This window comes from Schistocerca cancellata, chromosome 3 (assembly GCF_023864275.1).
Source record: "Schistocerca cancellata isolate TAMUIC-IGC-003103 chromosome 3, iqSchCanc2.1, whole genome shotgun sequence".
Lineage (NCBI taxonomy): Eukaryota > Metazoa > Arthropoda > Insecta > Orthoptera > Acrididae > Schistocerca > Schistocerca cancellata.
Window position 1 is genome coordinate 132,524,588 of NC_064628.1, and position 15,304 is coordinate 132,539,891.

At 39.5% G+C, this 15,304-nt stretch overlaps 1 protein-coding gene across 5 annotated transcripts in view; it reads left to right on the forward strand.

Annotated features, from left to right (window-relative positions):
* LOC126174752 (transmembrane protein 237-like) overlaps positions 1–15,304 on the forward strand; it is a 76,687-nt gene that overhangs the window by 5,806 nt on the left and 55,577 nt on the right. For all 5 annotated transcript variants that reach the window (XM_049921079.1, XM_049921077.1, XM_049921076.1 and 2 more), the window contains exons 3-4: positions 4,788–4,915; positions 11,367–11,547. In XM_049921079.1, coding sequence (XP_049777036.1) covers positions 4,788–4,915; positions 11,367–11,547 — 309 coding nt within the window. The remainder of the gene's footprint in view (positions 1–4,787; positions 4,916–11,366; positions 11,548–15,304) is intronic.

Consider the following 15,304-nt stretch of genomic DNA (forward strand, 5'->3'; position numbering starts at 1 on the left):
GCTATTTGTTTAAAGAATGTGACAAGTTTCAGAAGGTTACCACAAATTTCACAGTTACGTACTATTGGGTTAATTTTTTTTTTTTCATTATGAACATTTTTATTATTTATGCTTGTTTAAAGAAAGCTGGCATTCAGTACAGCTGCCAAAAATAACTACTGTTTAAGTTTGTTTTGAATTTTCTTAAGATTATACAGTTATGGTACTTCTCTTGTATATAAGTGTGACATCTGCAAATAGTCCATTGTGCTGTTGACCCTGTTTTTGGGGCATACCCATTGTTACTTACATTTCTGTTTAATGCCATTTGCTGTGCAATATACTGTACTAGGTTGGAAAAAAAATCTAGGTTATCCACATATACACTGTGCAATTGCATCTTGGACACTAGTCGACAGTGTAGTATAATGTTAAACACCTTTTGAAAATCTAGGGAGATGGGCTCTACCTGTTCACTTGCATCTACTATTTGCAAGATGTTGTGTGTGACACCAGCAATTTGTTTCACACTAGTTCACTGTGCTGATTCTTTGAGAGAAGCTTCTTATCAACGTGCAATGTCAGGAGGATGACTTTAAAATATACTGTAGGTTATTGCAGCAGGTGAATAATAATGACTTTGGTCTGTAATTCTGCACATCTGTTTTATTCTTTACATAAATAGATGTGATTTGTGCTCTTGTCCCATGACTCAAGACCGTTTGCCACAGTGGTTAATATGAGTTTGGAAAAGGGCTTAATGAAATGAAATGAAATGAAATGTCATGTGGCTAGGGCCTCCCATCGGGGTGACTGGTTGCCTGGTGCAAGTCTTTTGAGGGGACGCCACTTCGACGACTTGCACGTCGATGGGGATATTATTATTATTATTATTATTATTATTATGAAGACAACGCGACACCCAGTCCCTGAGCGGAGAAAATTTCTAACTCAGCTGGGAATCGAACCCAGGCCCCTTTGCACAGCTTTTGGCCACGCTGACCACTCAGCTGTAGAAACAGACTAAGGGCTTATTGTGCAGCATATTCAGTGTCAAATGTAGTAGGAGTTCCAACAGAACCTGGTGCCTTGTTTACATGATGCAGTATTAGTTATTTTCAGTACTGAGGGTGCCTGTTTCAGTGTCCTTTACTTTGGTGTGCATTTGGTGGTCAGATATTGGTTTATGTTAGTATCATGATGTGTAGGTTTTTACTTGTGTGATTCAGTATATAGGCTGCGTTGGCAGAGTGGTTTGTGCATGTTCAGAACATGTGAAATACAGTTACCTGGTGGGTCACCTATACTGCCTATACCTGCATGTTGGTGAGCTGTTGTGCACCTTGAGGCAGTCTAGCCTCATGGGGCAGTGTCGGAACAGCCCAGTCTGCAGTCTTTAGTTTGAACTCAAGGCTGATCCACAAGAGACTGGAAAGAATGTTTCAATCCAGTCGTTGATGCCACATATGAACATAACTTCCCAGGAGCTCATGAGGTAATTTGCTGTGGTATGACTAGAAATTATTGGAGATTTCATGCATTGCACTTTCTACGTGACTGAATTGTAAAGAGTTGGATATGCATGGTTTGTGGCTGTTAATTCCTAGGTTGCTTCCATTGACATACCACCTGTATATGTGTTTGGCTGTTACTTCTGAAATATGTGAAGATTGTTCAATGAGTAATACCACAATTTTTAAGCCGTTAATATGTATGCAGGAAAACATGCTTCCATGTGATAAAAGTTTGATGTTTCTTCTTCACGTGTACGAAGTTTCAAACAATTCCAGTAGACGGTGGAGCCATAGTGAACGAAAACGACATCTATGCAAGACACTTGATACAAGCAAAAAGCTGTAATTGAAATCTTCATTACATGACAAGAAACCGTAGCAAACATCCATAAACTTTATTACAGTGGATGATGATGCAGTTAATAGGAGTACTGTTGGGCGGTGACCAGAGAGATTTAAAATGTCAGGAAGTGCAGAAATTGAGTGCCATAACTGGCTACGTTCAGGACAACCTGTCATAGCCACTGATCCCGACATAGTGAATCACACTGATGCCATTATTTGTGCAGACTGACATGTAACAACTTGACTGTTGGCCTAAAGCTACGGGTAAGCATTGGAAATGTGTGTGCAGTTACTGAGACACTTAGGTATTCAAATATCTGATCATGATAGGTTCCACAAAATGGTAACAACAGCCCCCAAGATTCAAAGAAAAAACATTAAACCTTAACTGTTAGAGCAGTTTGAGGCCAACAGAAAGGCATTTCTGTTACAGATTGTTACAGGTGACAAAACATTGGTGCATCACATTGAACTGGAAATGAAAAGGCACTCAGTGAAGAGTCACCATTCGCAGCCACCAAAAAAGATAAAATTCAAGACAGGTCCCTCTGCTGGCAGTCACGATGACAGTATTTTTGGGATAATGATGACATCATTTTTGAGGATATGTTGCCAAAATGGCCAGCCATTAATTTGTAGGCATGTGTGAAGACTGAATTAAGTCAAAAACTGCTTCCGAAATGCTGTGTCTGACAATAACCCAAAGTAAATCTTGCTCCAAAACGATAATACATAACACACACAAGCCTTCAGAACCTAGAAACACATCACCAAAATAGATTCGACATCATTGCCACACCTACCGTATAGCCCAGACCTGGCGCTCTAGATTTCCATTTGTATAGACCACTTAAGGGTTCTCTATGTGAAACACACTGTGAATATGACAGGAATGTTGTTCATGAAGTGAAAATGGGAATTATTAAGAATACAAGACAATAGCTTTTTACAAACTTTCTCAAGAGTGTGTTCTTTAAATAATACTTTTCCACCATTACCAATCTCTGTAACAGCGTTATGGGCACTCAGCAACTCAGTTGCTGGCATGCAACAAATCCCAGCTAGACTTATCATTACTCGGTCCTGGGAAAGTTAATTAAATGCAACTAATTCCAAAGTGCTGCACTTGTTGTTTGTGAAGTACCAACATTCCAATATACCATGACAGCCATGTTCATAATGATTTTCTTACTTTCGAGTAACTGGTAAGGTGTCATTGGTATGGCAAACATTTCTTTTGCAGGCATGGAGTTCTCTGCCTCTGATGACATGGAAGCGCCCCATAGGTTTCCTCGTGCATCTTGTAATTTTAAACCTTTCTTTGGGTCTGAAACACACTAGTAAATTCTGATTTAATTTTTCTTAATCTAAGACAAATTCTTACTGTTTTTCCAATTAGATGTAAGCCACATACAATAAAATGTTTTTATGATCACACTCAAGATTCAGGCTGCAGTGTTTTTTGGAGCTTCAGTCAATAAAGTTCATCCACATCCTGTTGGCTAAAGCAGACATTTTCACGATAATATATGGGAGTGAAAATGTTGTTGGAATGTTGAGGGAATGGTGATGCAGGGTTGCACCACATTGCCCTTATCTTCAGTTATAAGCCACAAGCCTTAGAAACATCTATGTGCGGAGTGTAGAAGGGAATGCAAGAAGCATCCCTCTGCATCTCTTCTCATAACAGGGCTATAAGTATAGGAGGAGTGTCTTCATATAATATTGTCAATAACAAATGGAACTCAGATCTTCTGCTTCATACTGTGCACCTGCTGAGTAAAACCTGGCATCATAAATTGCAATCTTTCAAGTAATCAAAACTGAAACTGCAGGAGCTGGCATTGGTTGCTTCAGTGAGAAACCATTAACTTTGTGCTGAGCTCCTCATGTGAGAGGACAGGTAATCAAACCATGTGTGCATAATATTTCAATAGTAACAGACCAAGTTATCATTGAGAACATGTGGTGTGTTGTAGAAGTATTGTGCATTGTGCCCAGTGATCCAGCCTTTCATCAAAGACTTCTTCATACCGTATATGATCTATTTCAGGAAAAATTCGAAAACCACAGAACTAGAATTGCTTCATAAAACTTATGTATAAAAAAAGTACTTGAAACGTAGTACTGAAGTGGATGAGCAATGTAAACTGTGGTAACTTTGACTTTTATTTTGACAGCACATTGTAGAATTGCCAAATGCATTATTTTTCTAAAGTGTTGTAATTTCTGCCTTTCAAGACTGAGGAGCCTAAAAAACAAAGAAAAGTATGCCAGTTATAGTTGGATAGACTCATTGACAGGCTGGAGAAAGTGAAGAGTATACCACTTCTAGAGAGCACTTTAATCTCCAAAGTAAAGTTGTTGACTTATTTAGCTAAAAGCAAGGTAGAGGTTCATGGTAGCATTTAGGTTACCATAGTCTTGTGAGAGGTTTTTTTTTTTTTAACATTAAGATATTAAAAGAAATGAAGATCAGTGTTTTAGGACCCAACATTGAAGAGTGCTCTGTCTATTATTGCTGCAATATATGCATCCTAGGTACTTGTGAATTTAAAAAGAAAATACTGTAGCAAAATTCTAATACCCACAACCAAATTGTGAGCTTTGATTTGAATTTTATATTTCTTCAACAGAGATATTCTTCTTCTTGCTGTGAGCATGGGCTTCTGTATTAAATTTCAGCTTCAGTAAAACTTCACTTGATATGTGACTGTATTGTATAGTAATATACCTGGAGCAGAGTCATCAAAGTAACACCTTGCTATCTCATGATATATAAAGGAAGTTAAGCTGCACTTTTTAAATAGATTCTTGGGATGTGCCAACTGCCAACTTGCACAATACAGGAGCAGGAAATCAGTTGCCATCTGATCAATGAGCAGCAGTAGCCTGTGTTTTCAATTTTTATGTAAGTCTGTGGTTGCAGCAATATATTCTCTGTTGCAGGTTGTGAGCATTGGATGGAACAGAGTAGAAATAGAAGAATTTATTAATGTATATGACAACTTTTCAAGACCTGTACAATCAATGTTTTATTTTCTTACTGTGGTTTGTGTTATTTCGTCACTTGATAGGTAAGAACAATTTCATTATTGTTTATTATAATGATGTGTACATGTAATTAACTGTAGCTAGATTTTGTATTTGCTGTTAGTTCTAGTTTTCCACAAACCAAATGCAAATGGCAAGAATTCGAATAAGCAGGTTGAGACACCAACAGTAGTGTGAAACTTATATCTGTGTGAAATGGTAGATTTTTATTTTGGAGGCTAAGTAAGAACTAAGGAGAAGAATGTGTAGGAATGTGACACAGAAAGAAGTGAAAAATAAATCAGCAGTATATCAATATCTGTTGACAGTGAAATCAGTAATATTTGAAAAGGAGCAAAAAATGAAGATGCAACACACTGATGAACTGATGGATCTCTGTTCTGAATTGGCATTGAGTAACTGCAAAAGTCAGTGGCTGGATTGAGAAAATGAATTTCAATCATTCCTGTTAAGAGGACAGCACAGACACTCTGATTCTTTTAAACTCTTTATTGGACCCTTATTATTGAATTCGTATAAGCTAATCTGTTGTGGGAGCTGCCCATGTTGGCCATAGCTTCTCTCTTGCTCCCAAATCAAGAAAACCATCTTGGGCAGTTTCCATCAGTTCCTAGTCATCACCCATCTTCTCACAAACATGGGCTGCATTCATTATCATTTTGGGCAACAAAAACCTGCTTGAAGTGTGTATCACATGAAACAGTGGCTAGGCTTCAGTTGTTCACCACACAATTCCTGGCACTCCACAATCCATGATGTTCTGATATGTACTCACACTGAAAGCAGTTATGGTGGACAAAGAATAAAGCCTTAGTCATGACCCTTTGGTTCCAGGAAGTAATGAAAATATATGGCTTCCTTGTAGAAGGCAGACTTTAGAATACCAAAATCGTACCTTATGGTGTCATATTCCCAAATTTGTAACTTGCATATTGGATTAAAGTGTATTTAAAAGTTGTGTTCAGGTGTTCTGATTGGAACCTACACCATAGATTGAGGTGGAAATTTGCTAATATAAATTAAGCACTTGTTTCTGTGGAGTGTGCAGCAGTTCATTTCATTTCTACAAATTTAGTTCTAATAGTTTCATACTAATGACACCTTTTATGTTACAAGAACATTTTTATAGAATTACGAAGGTGTAATCGTCAGGAGGAATTTCTGACCTTCGAGTGGCTTCTTTTGCTATTGAATAATACTTCTGTTAATTTCAACTCATCCACCAATGAATAACTGGTTTGAACATTGACTCTCATGTTGATTTTGTAAGTTGATGTGTCATCTAACTATTAGAAATGAGTGCAGTCTACCACAAAGCTATTTACTTTATGGTTTGACGAAGCAACTGTTCTTAGCTGAATGTTACTAATTAAAATAATTAGAAAAAACCAACGACTACAACAAGTAATTTCCTATTGTTACATAACTGGAGCAATCATCAAGAGTACCAATTTGCATCACTTAAGAGTGTCTCTAAACAGATTGTAAGGTATGTCAGTGATAGGAATTTGAGCTTCATTAATCAGGTGGCAGTCAAACTAAGGATAAAAATGACAGAATGATTGCTGTCATATATGTGTGGTAGATTTCGCTGCAAAAGAAAATTGAATATTAGCAAGTCCAAAAGTTCTGTTGCTGCATCAGCTGGTCTAATTTTCATTTTTTTTGTGATTATTTAGTTTGCTTTCTGTGTAATTTCAGATAGTTCTTTTATTAGTTACTGCATATGTCTTATTCCACGATTATGTTTTGATATTTTCATCATTGCAATGGATTACTACTCATATATGACATAAAACTGCACATTGGTGCGATGTAAATCAGGGTGAGAAGTTTAGTCTCATTGCCAGATTCAGATATCAGTATAGAGATGAATGCATTGGCATTGGCCATCGGAGTTGTACAGTTACACAGCCAGACCATGAGGGGTGCGGACACTGCATCAGTTGGCAAGACCGCCTGGAGACAATGAGAAAAGTGTGCTTGCTTTCCTCAGTCAGTTATCTTGACACATCGAACACCTTCTGATCACTGACATTGCTATTCACATGCGGTGACATACCTGCTCCTGGTTATTCTTTCAGTTGGCTATTCAGGCTTAATTTGCACCCTGTTGACACTTCTTGGCTTCACAACTGAATTTTTCTCTGTTTGTCTTTTTGGATTTGTGTACAGATTGCTATTGTCCACTCTCTCTCTTCAGCCACTTACTGTATTTCTTTGCAACCACCTAGTGGCACTAGGTGCAACAGTCGTTCTCTGCAGTACGGGAAGCCAGGATCTGTTTACCTTAAGGCTTTCCTCTTTCTTGTTGAAGCTGTTCCCATGTTTGTGTATTTCTACAGCTTCTTTAAACAATAGGCCGTGGCAGAGCATGCACTGAGTGAGACCGACCCTGTAATAAAATTCTCCGACACGGAAGTTCTGGCTGTAGAGAAGCACTATCACACCCACTTGTTTAGAGAAGCTGTAAAAATACACAAACACAGGAACAGCTTCAACAAGAAAGGGGAAAGCCTCAAGGTAAACGGATCCTGGCTTCCCTTACTGCAGCGAATGATCGTCACAGGTAGCAAGAGGAGAACCGCACCGGAAATGACCGCGGTGAAGCCCTCGGATGTTGGCGCGCCAGGTACATATAGTCTGCGGCTGCGAGCTTGGCTCCAGTCCACCACCGGCAATGGAGGGTGAAACTTCGACAATGCCAGCCACTCGTGCTGGCGAAATGTCATTAAAATCATCAGACGAATGTCAGCCGAAGAACCCGAGACAGAAGGAAACACACAACAGAAAACTATTTTTACTGTCTTTTGCTGTTTCTTTAGAAGAAGTACATGCATTCACACACACAACTACATAGACACTCAAAGGCACATGCCCATAGCCACGCCGAGACTTGTGCATGTTTCCATTCGCAACACATCAGTCATCTATAGGTCACTCGTTGCCTTTCACTTATTTTACATATTATGCCGTTCAGGTGTGTACATTGTTGTTATTTTTATTTATCTGCTTGTGTGTCTTTTTTTCATATTGGTCAACAAGGAGAGTGAAGAGTGTAACAACTTCAATCCCACTTCTTTTTTGTTTCCTATTTTTCCATTACTCCATCTTCTATCCACATTGTCCTTTCCTTTCTTCTGCTCATGTTGCTCAACTGCCATAAATGTAGCCAAAACCTTACAACTTTTAATGAAGTTCCATTATTGATAAAGTATCCAAATGATAGGATTTTATGACGTCATCTTTTGGGCCTTCTCAAGAATCTACATTTACACCTATATAGATGCTCCACAAGCTATTGTACAATCAATGTGTGGTGAAGGGTACCCTGTACCACTACTAGTCATTTCCTGTCCAGTTCCACTCGCAAATAGATTGAGGGGGAAAAAAGGTTATCTATATGCCTCCGTATAAGCCCTAATTTCTTGTATCTTAACTTCATGGTCTTTATTCGCAACATATGTTGGCGGCAGTAGAATCGTTTGGCTTCAAATGTCGGTTCTCTAAATTTCAATCACCCATCTTGCCATGTCCATCTTTATTGCTTAAGAAACGTAATTGTTGGATTCAAATTAATGATATGAATATAATAGAGGGAAACATTCCACGTGGGAAAAATATATCTAAAAAGAAAGATGATGAGACTTACCAAACAAAAGCGCTGGCAGGTCGATAGACACAGAAACAAACACAAACATACACACAAAATTCAAGCTTTCGCAACCAACGGTTGCCTCATCAGGAAAGAGGGAAGGAGAGGGAAAGACGAAAGGATTTGGGTTTTAAGGGAGAGGGTAAGGAGTCATTCCAATCCCGGGAGCGGAAAGACTTACCTTAGGGGGAAAAAAGGACAGGTAACATTCGCACACACACACATATCCATCCGCATATACACAGACACAAGCAGACATTTGTAAAGGCAAAGAGTTTGGGCAGAGATGTCAGTCGAGGCGGAAGTACAGAGGCAAAGATGTTGTTGAAAGACAGGTGAGGTATGAGCGGCGGCAAATTGAAATTAGAAATTAGCGGAGATTGAGGCCTGGCGGTTAGCGAGAAGAGAGGATATGCTGAAGGGCAAGTTCCCATCTCCGGAGTTCTGACAGGTTGGTGTTAGTGGGAAGTATCCAGATAACCCGGACGGTGTAACACTGTGCCAAGATGTGCTGGCCGTGCACCAAGGCATGTATAGCCACAGGGTGATCCTCATTACCAACAAACACTGTCTGCCTGTGTCCATTCATGCAAATGGACAGTTTGTTGCTGATCATTCCCACATAGAACGCTTCACAGTGTAGGCAGGTCAGTTGGTAAATCACGTGGGTGCTTTCACACGTGGCTCTGCCTTTGATCGTGTACACCTTCCGGGTTACAGGACTGGAATAGGTGGTGGTGGGAGGGTGCAAGGGACAGGTTTTACACCGGGGGCGGTTACAAGGGTAGGAGCCAGAGGGTAGGGAAGGTGGTTTGGGGATTTCATAGGGATGAACTAAGAGGTTACGAAGGTTAGGTGGACGGCGGAAAGACACTCTAGGTGGAGTGGGGAGGATTTCATGAAGGATGGATCTCATTTCAGGGCAGGATTTGAGGAAGTCGTATCCCTGCTGGAGAGCCATATTCAGAATCTGATCCAGTCCCGGAAAGTATCCTGTCACAAGTGGGGCACTTTTGGGGTTCTGTGGGAGGTTCCGGGTTTGAGGAGATGAGGAAGTGGCTCTGGTTATTTGCTTCTGTACCAGGTCGGGAGGGTAGTTGGGATGCAAAAGCTGTTTTCAGGTTGTTGGTGTAATGGTTCAAGGATTCCGGACTGGAGCAGGTTCGTTTGCCACGAAGACCTAGGCTGTAGGGAAGGGACCGTTTGATGTGGAATGGGTGGCAGCTGTCATAATGGAGGTACTGTTGACCTGTCCTTTTTTCACCCTAAGGTAAGTCTTTCCGCTCCCGGGATTGGAATGACTCCTTACCCTCTCCCTTAAAACCCAAATCCTTTCGTCTTTCCCTCTCCTTCCCTCTTTCCTGATGAGGCAACCGTTGGTTGCGAAAGCTTGAATTTTGTGTGTATGTTTGTGTTTGTTTGTGTGTCTATCGACCTGCCAGCACTTTTGTTTGGTAAGTCTCATCATCTTTCTTTTTAGATATATTTATTGCTTAAGAGTTACATATACATTCCTGTTTCTGCTGATCATTCAAGACATATGGTGAAGTAAAGAAACTTTATTTTTACACCAAAATCATTTTTTTATTTCTATTTCTTCCCTATCTGGAGGGCATAGTTTAGTTTTGTTTGTAAAACGTTGGTACTATGGCGGTGTGTGCATAAGAGGCAGATGGTAGGGCGATGTGCCCTGGTAAGAAGCAGCGTACCACATGACACTCCAGTCAGTAGCCTTAATCTGCCATGTCGGCTTGTAGCAAGTGCTTTGGGGTGTACATAGAAAATTTAGTATGTTGTCATATTTTTTAGATATGGTGGGACTACTAAGCCACTGTAGTGTACAGTATGGGTGCATACAGCAAACAAGACTAGTAGTATGTTAAGAAGAATGAAAGATAGTTTTCTGAGTGTATAAATTCCACTAGGGAGTGTTGAAAGTAGGAACAATGGTTGAGTGTAGTGCTCATGCCAGCATTGCCAGTTACCAGAGTCGGCAGCGGGTAGACTGTGAGCTGTGGCTCAGAGATGCAAAGGACATGTGCACTGTGACAAAATATTCTCCTTCTCTCTCTGCACAAAATTCTTCACACAGCTACCTTCTAATGTTCACACCCCTGTAGCACACTCCATTCTAAGATTTGTGTTTGATTACCAGTATGTATAACAAATTTAGAATTTCCCTTAGATCAAGCTAATTTTTATGGAAGGTTTGGGCTTCTTTCTTTGTTATTATCAGGTACGTGCAACAGTGCACTCATTCTTGTTCATTTCTGTCTTTCATCTTATTGTTAAAATTTATGACATTGCCAGAATACCGTTATGTTATTCAAAATTTGCCAGAATGTTTTAAGACAGAATTTCAAGCAGCTGTGAACAGCTTGCAGTAGCACGGAAGCTATTTTACCTGTCTGGAGTTCCAACTAGAGAAGATTATGGTGGTACATGGCATACAGAATAAGTCTTGGAACTGGCTGTAATTAAAGCAGAAAGTTTAAGGAGCAAGGTTCAGCAAAAGTAACTAAATGACATATAATTGACAATGGAGTGACAGCAACTATATCAAATGCAACTGAATATTTGAAAACTTGTGACACACAGATTGTAAAAAAAAAGAATCTATGTATTATTTTGTCTTTAGATGGACTGCTTGTTGTGGCTATGTGAAATTAAAATATTATTATTTACCTTTCAGTAAAAATGTCACAGGGTAACCTCCTTAGATAGGTACTCATTGCTTTATAAATGCTGACAAAATTAAGTTATTTTGATGACTTAAACACCATTGGTGATTTGTGATAACTTCAGTGTTCATATTACAGGTGTGATGTTGCGCAGATGTGTGGGCTCCATGCAAGGAAGTTGTGCCTTCATCATTTTCCAGACATTTTGCTGCTGCTACTGTATTTGTGCACTTTGGTAACAACTGTTGTCACCAGCTACTGGGATGAACAACTTGCCTACCACCATCATAATACAACTGGCACTTGGAAAGATGATGCTGTATGTATAATATGTTGTGATCTTCTAGATATACATTTGGATGTATTGAAAAATATACGGTTGATAAGGTTACTTTTTGTGATGGATGAGGGTAATCCCAAAAGTAAGGTCTGCTATTTTCTTATAAGTACATAGAACTGTTTATTTCTACAGTGGTTTACATCAGTTTACAGCTTGAACATTTAGCTATTTTTCAACATAATCACCATTTCTGTCGATGCATTTTTGTAGAAGCTGTGGCAGTTTTTGTATACCAGTGTCATACCAGCTCGCCGCCATGCTGTTCAGAAAGTTATGAACCTCTTCTTTCACCTTGTCATCAGAGGTGAATCACTGGGAGCACAATTAATGCTGACAGGTACTGTGAGACTCTGAAAAAACTCAGTCGGGCAATTCAGAACCGGAGAAGAGGAATGTTGAGCAAGGGTGTACACATTCTCAATGAAAACGCTCGCCCCTGCAAACCGTTGTTCTCCTGCAACAGTTTCAGTGGACCGTAATCACCCACCCACCCACCCTATAGTCCTGACTTGGCGCCCAGTGACTGTCACCTGTTCCCGAAGTTAAAAGAACATTTGGCCAGAAAGCGATTCACCTCCGACAACGAGGTGAAAGAAGAGGTTCATAACTTTCTGAACAGCATGGTGGCGAGCTGGTATGACATGGGCATACAAAAACTGCCACAGCATCTACAAAAATGGATCGACAGAAATGGTGATTATGTCAAAAAATAGCTAAATGTTCCAGCTGTAAACTGGTGTAAACCATTGTAGAAATAAACAGGCCTATGCACTTATAAAAAAAATAGGAGGCCTTACTTTTGGGATTACCCTCGTATATTCAGTGTGACACTTATTTCCAATTGAAGGTAGAGGGTGGGGTCCAGGAGGCGGAAGGAATTGCTCACAGTGTTTGTAGCATTCCGTATTAGTTACACATACTCCATGGGTGGCACTAAGTCCTGATGGTTTTAGGCAATTTTTAGCCTTGATTCAGTTCTGATTTGGGAAACCCGGAGTTTCTTAGCAGGTGGTTGCACAGATATGAGAAATGGAATGGATAATCCAATTAGAACTAAGAGGAAAGCAGAAGAGATTGAGAAAAAAAGTGTGGGAGAGGTAGTTGGGGAGGGGAGAGTATAGAAAAAAATGTTGAGTATATTTTGTGCGTGGGGGGGAGGGGGGGGTGGATGATGATATTAAACGAGGAGGGCTGCTGGAGACCAAATCTACATCCCCAGAATTCAAGAAATTGTGGTATCCCAGTACCCTTATGCATGTGATGTATCATAGACTGAAGCCCCTTGAGCCATGTTGTTGAGTTACTCAGTAACTGGGTGTCCCCAAGTCATATTTATTATTAATTTTGATGTGATACGGGCATTTAACATTGGAATATGTCAATCTTTCTGAAAAAAAATGGTGTAGGATAACTGTGTATGAAAAATCTCTCAGGATATGCTAAGCACTGCTGGAAAAAGCATACTATAATGGAGTTCTGTGGAAACAAATTGTCATCACTGCATGGTTAAGGCTAGTGTGTCTCCTTCTATACGTTTCCCTTTTTCTTTGACTAAGGAATAGTGTGAGAAAACAAACAAAAAATAAACTTAAAAAGGCAAACCTAATCACTAGAAAGTAGAACAGTTGTTTTTCTGGTGACTGTAACACATCACAAATCTTGACACTTGTTTGAAGGATTTAACAAGCTCCTAAGTAGCTTCCTCAACAGTAGAAAAACTTGCTACTACAATAGCTTCTTTTCTAAAATTGATTTTGAGTTACATTAAATAAAAGTATCTCCCTCCAAGAAATGAATTTTCTATCATTTGCCTAATACTGAAATACAATCTGTTGTTGTGACAGTATATGACTTCTACAATATCATGGTGAGCTTCATTAACTTATCATCAAACAATTACATTGACTGTGAATCTGTTGTAAACCTAATTATGCAGCACAAAATTCCTTAGTTCTGGAAAATGCTGTGTGCAGCTTTGGACAAACAGAATAACTACTTATTCAGAATACCAGATGTGCCATACATTTTAGATGTTATCAGCACTGCAAGGCCGTTCTCCACCACTGACTTATCCTTATTATTACCTGCTCATGCTGATATTGCACTGTAGAATGTAGGACTAGTGGATTCGGGCTATGTCGATGGGATTTTGGGATTCTCTCTCTCTCTCTCTCTCTCTGGCTGTGTGTGTGTGTGTGTGTGTGTGTGTGTGTGTGTGTGTGTGTGTGCGCGCGCGCACTCTTGCTGTAAGAACACTGAAAGAATCGCTAGGAAAAATTTCACAGGCGAAGGTATTTGTTGTAAACATTCCCTACAGACATGACTTAACGGAAGACTCGTGTGTAAACAAAGAAAGCATCACGACAAATTGGAAATTCAGGAAGATTTGTAGTTGTTTTGTGCACACAACTTTCATTGAAGCAACGAGTTCAGTAAGAGAGCATTTTACTAGACATGGACTGCACAGAAACAACCTAAGCAAGAAAGTGCTGGCCAAAGAAATTCTCCAGGTGATAAAGACAGCAGGAGTGGATGCCTATGTAAAAATAGCACTACTTGCAACAGGTTTTCTGCCAATGACAACAGAAACGAAAAGTGCACCAACAGCATATGAGGAAGAAATATCTGCAGATACACCCTACAATGAAAAAATTACAACTGTGCAAACATGTAAAGCGTCACAGTCACCAGTGGCATTATCAGTAGCAGCAGTGGAAAAGGAAGTAACAGTAGCATCAACAGCAGAAGTTTCACCAGCAACAGTAACTATAGTGCCTCTAAAAGGAGAAATGAGAATTGCAGCAGGAGAAGCAGCATCAAGTGTTACGGGTAGACGGAAAACAGCACCTCCTGTCCGTCTAAATGATTTTTTAGTGGAAGGCAGCAAGATGAAGAAGCCCACGAGATAAGTAGTGTAACAAATTTCATAACACCTCACCAAAATGTTCAATCTAAAATAAACAACAATTATGATCTTAAAATTTGCTATCTGAATGTTCAAGGACTAATAGCTAAAGAATTTATTGTAAACAGTTTTGGACCAGATAACAAATTTGATATTTTCCGTCTGAGTGAACATTGGGTTACTGAGTGTGTACTTCCAGTTGTCAAACTTGATAACTATAATGTAGCAAATAGTTACTGTAGAAAACTGCATATAAGAGGTGGTGTGGCAATATATATTAATCAGTCATTCAGCTGCTCCATTGTTAAGTTGGACCTAGATTATTTATGTGAGGAACAGAACTTTGAAGCCACTGGTATAGTTATGGACAGTCTTAAGTTAGTAATAGTATCCCTTTACAGGTCACCTAAGGGTATCATCAATGTATTTCTAGAAAAATTGGACATGCTGTTAGATGTACTAAGAGGGACCAGATGGTTGCATTATGACATAGTAATTGGTGGAGATCTGAATGCAGATTTTGATATAACAACACATAAACGTACTGTGACTGAGTTGAAAAACCTTCTAAGACAGTGCAATTTGCACTCAATCAATAACATACCCACAAGAGGTTAAGCATGTCTTGACAATATTTTTGTCAACTTTAAAACTACAGAAGAAACGTGCTGTTACAGCGTTTCCATTTTCAGATCATGACTCTGTATCTTTAAACTATACAAGTAGGTTCCGTATTGATAATAGTAATATTCCTAAGCCTGTCCCAAAAGTTATAATCACCAGGCCTGTCACAGATGACAAAATTGTTCAGCTCTGTAAGTCCCTTGCTGA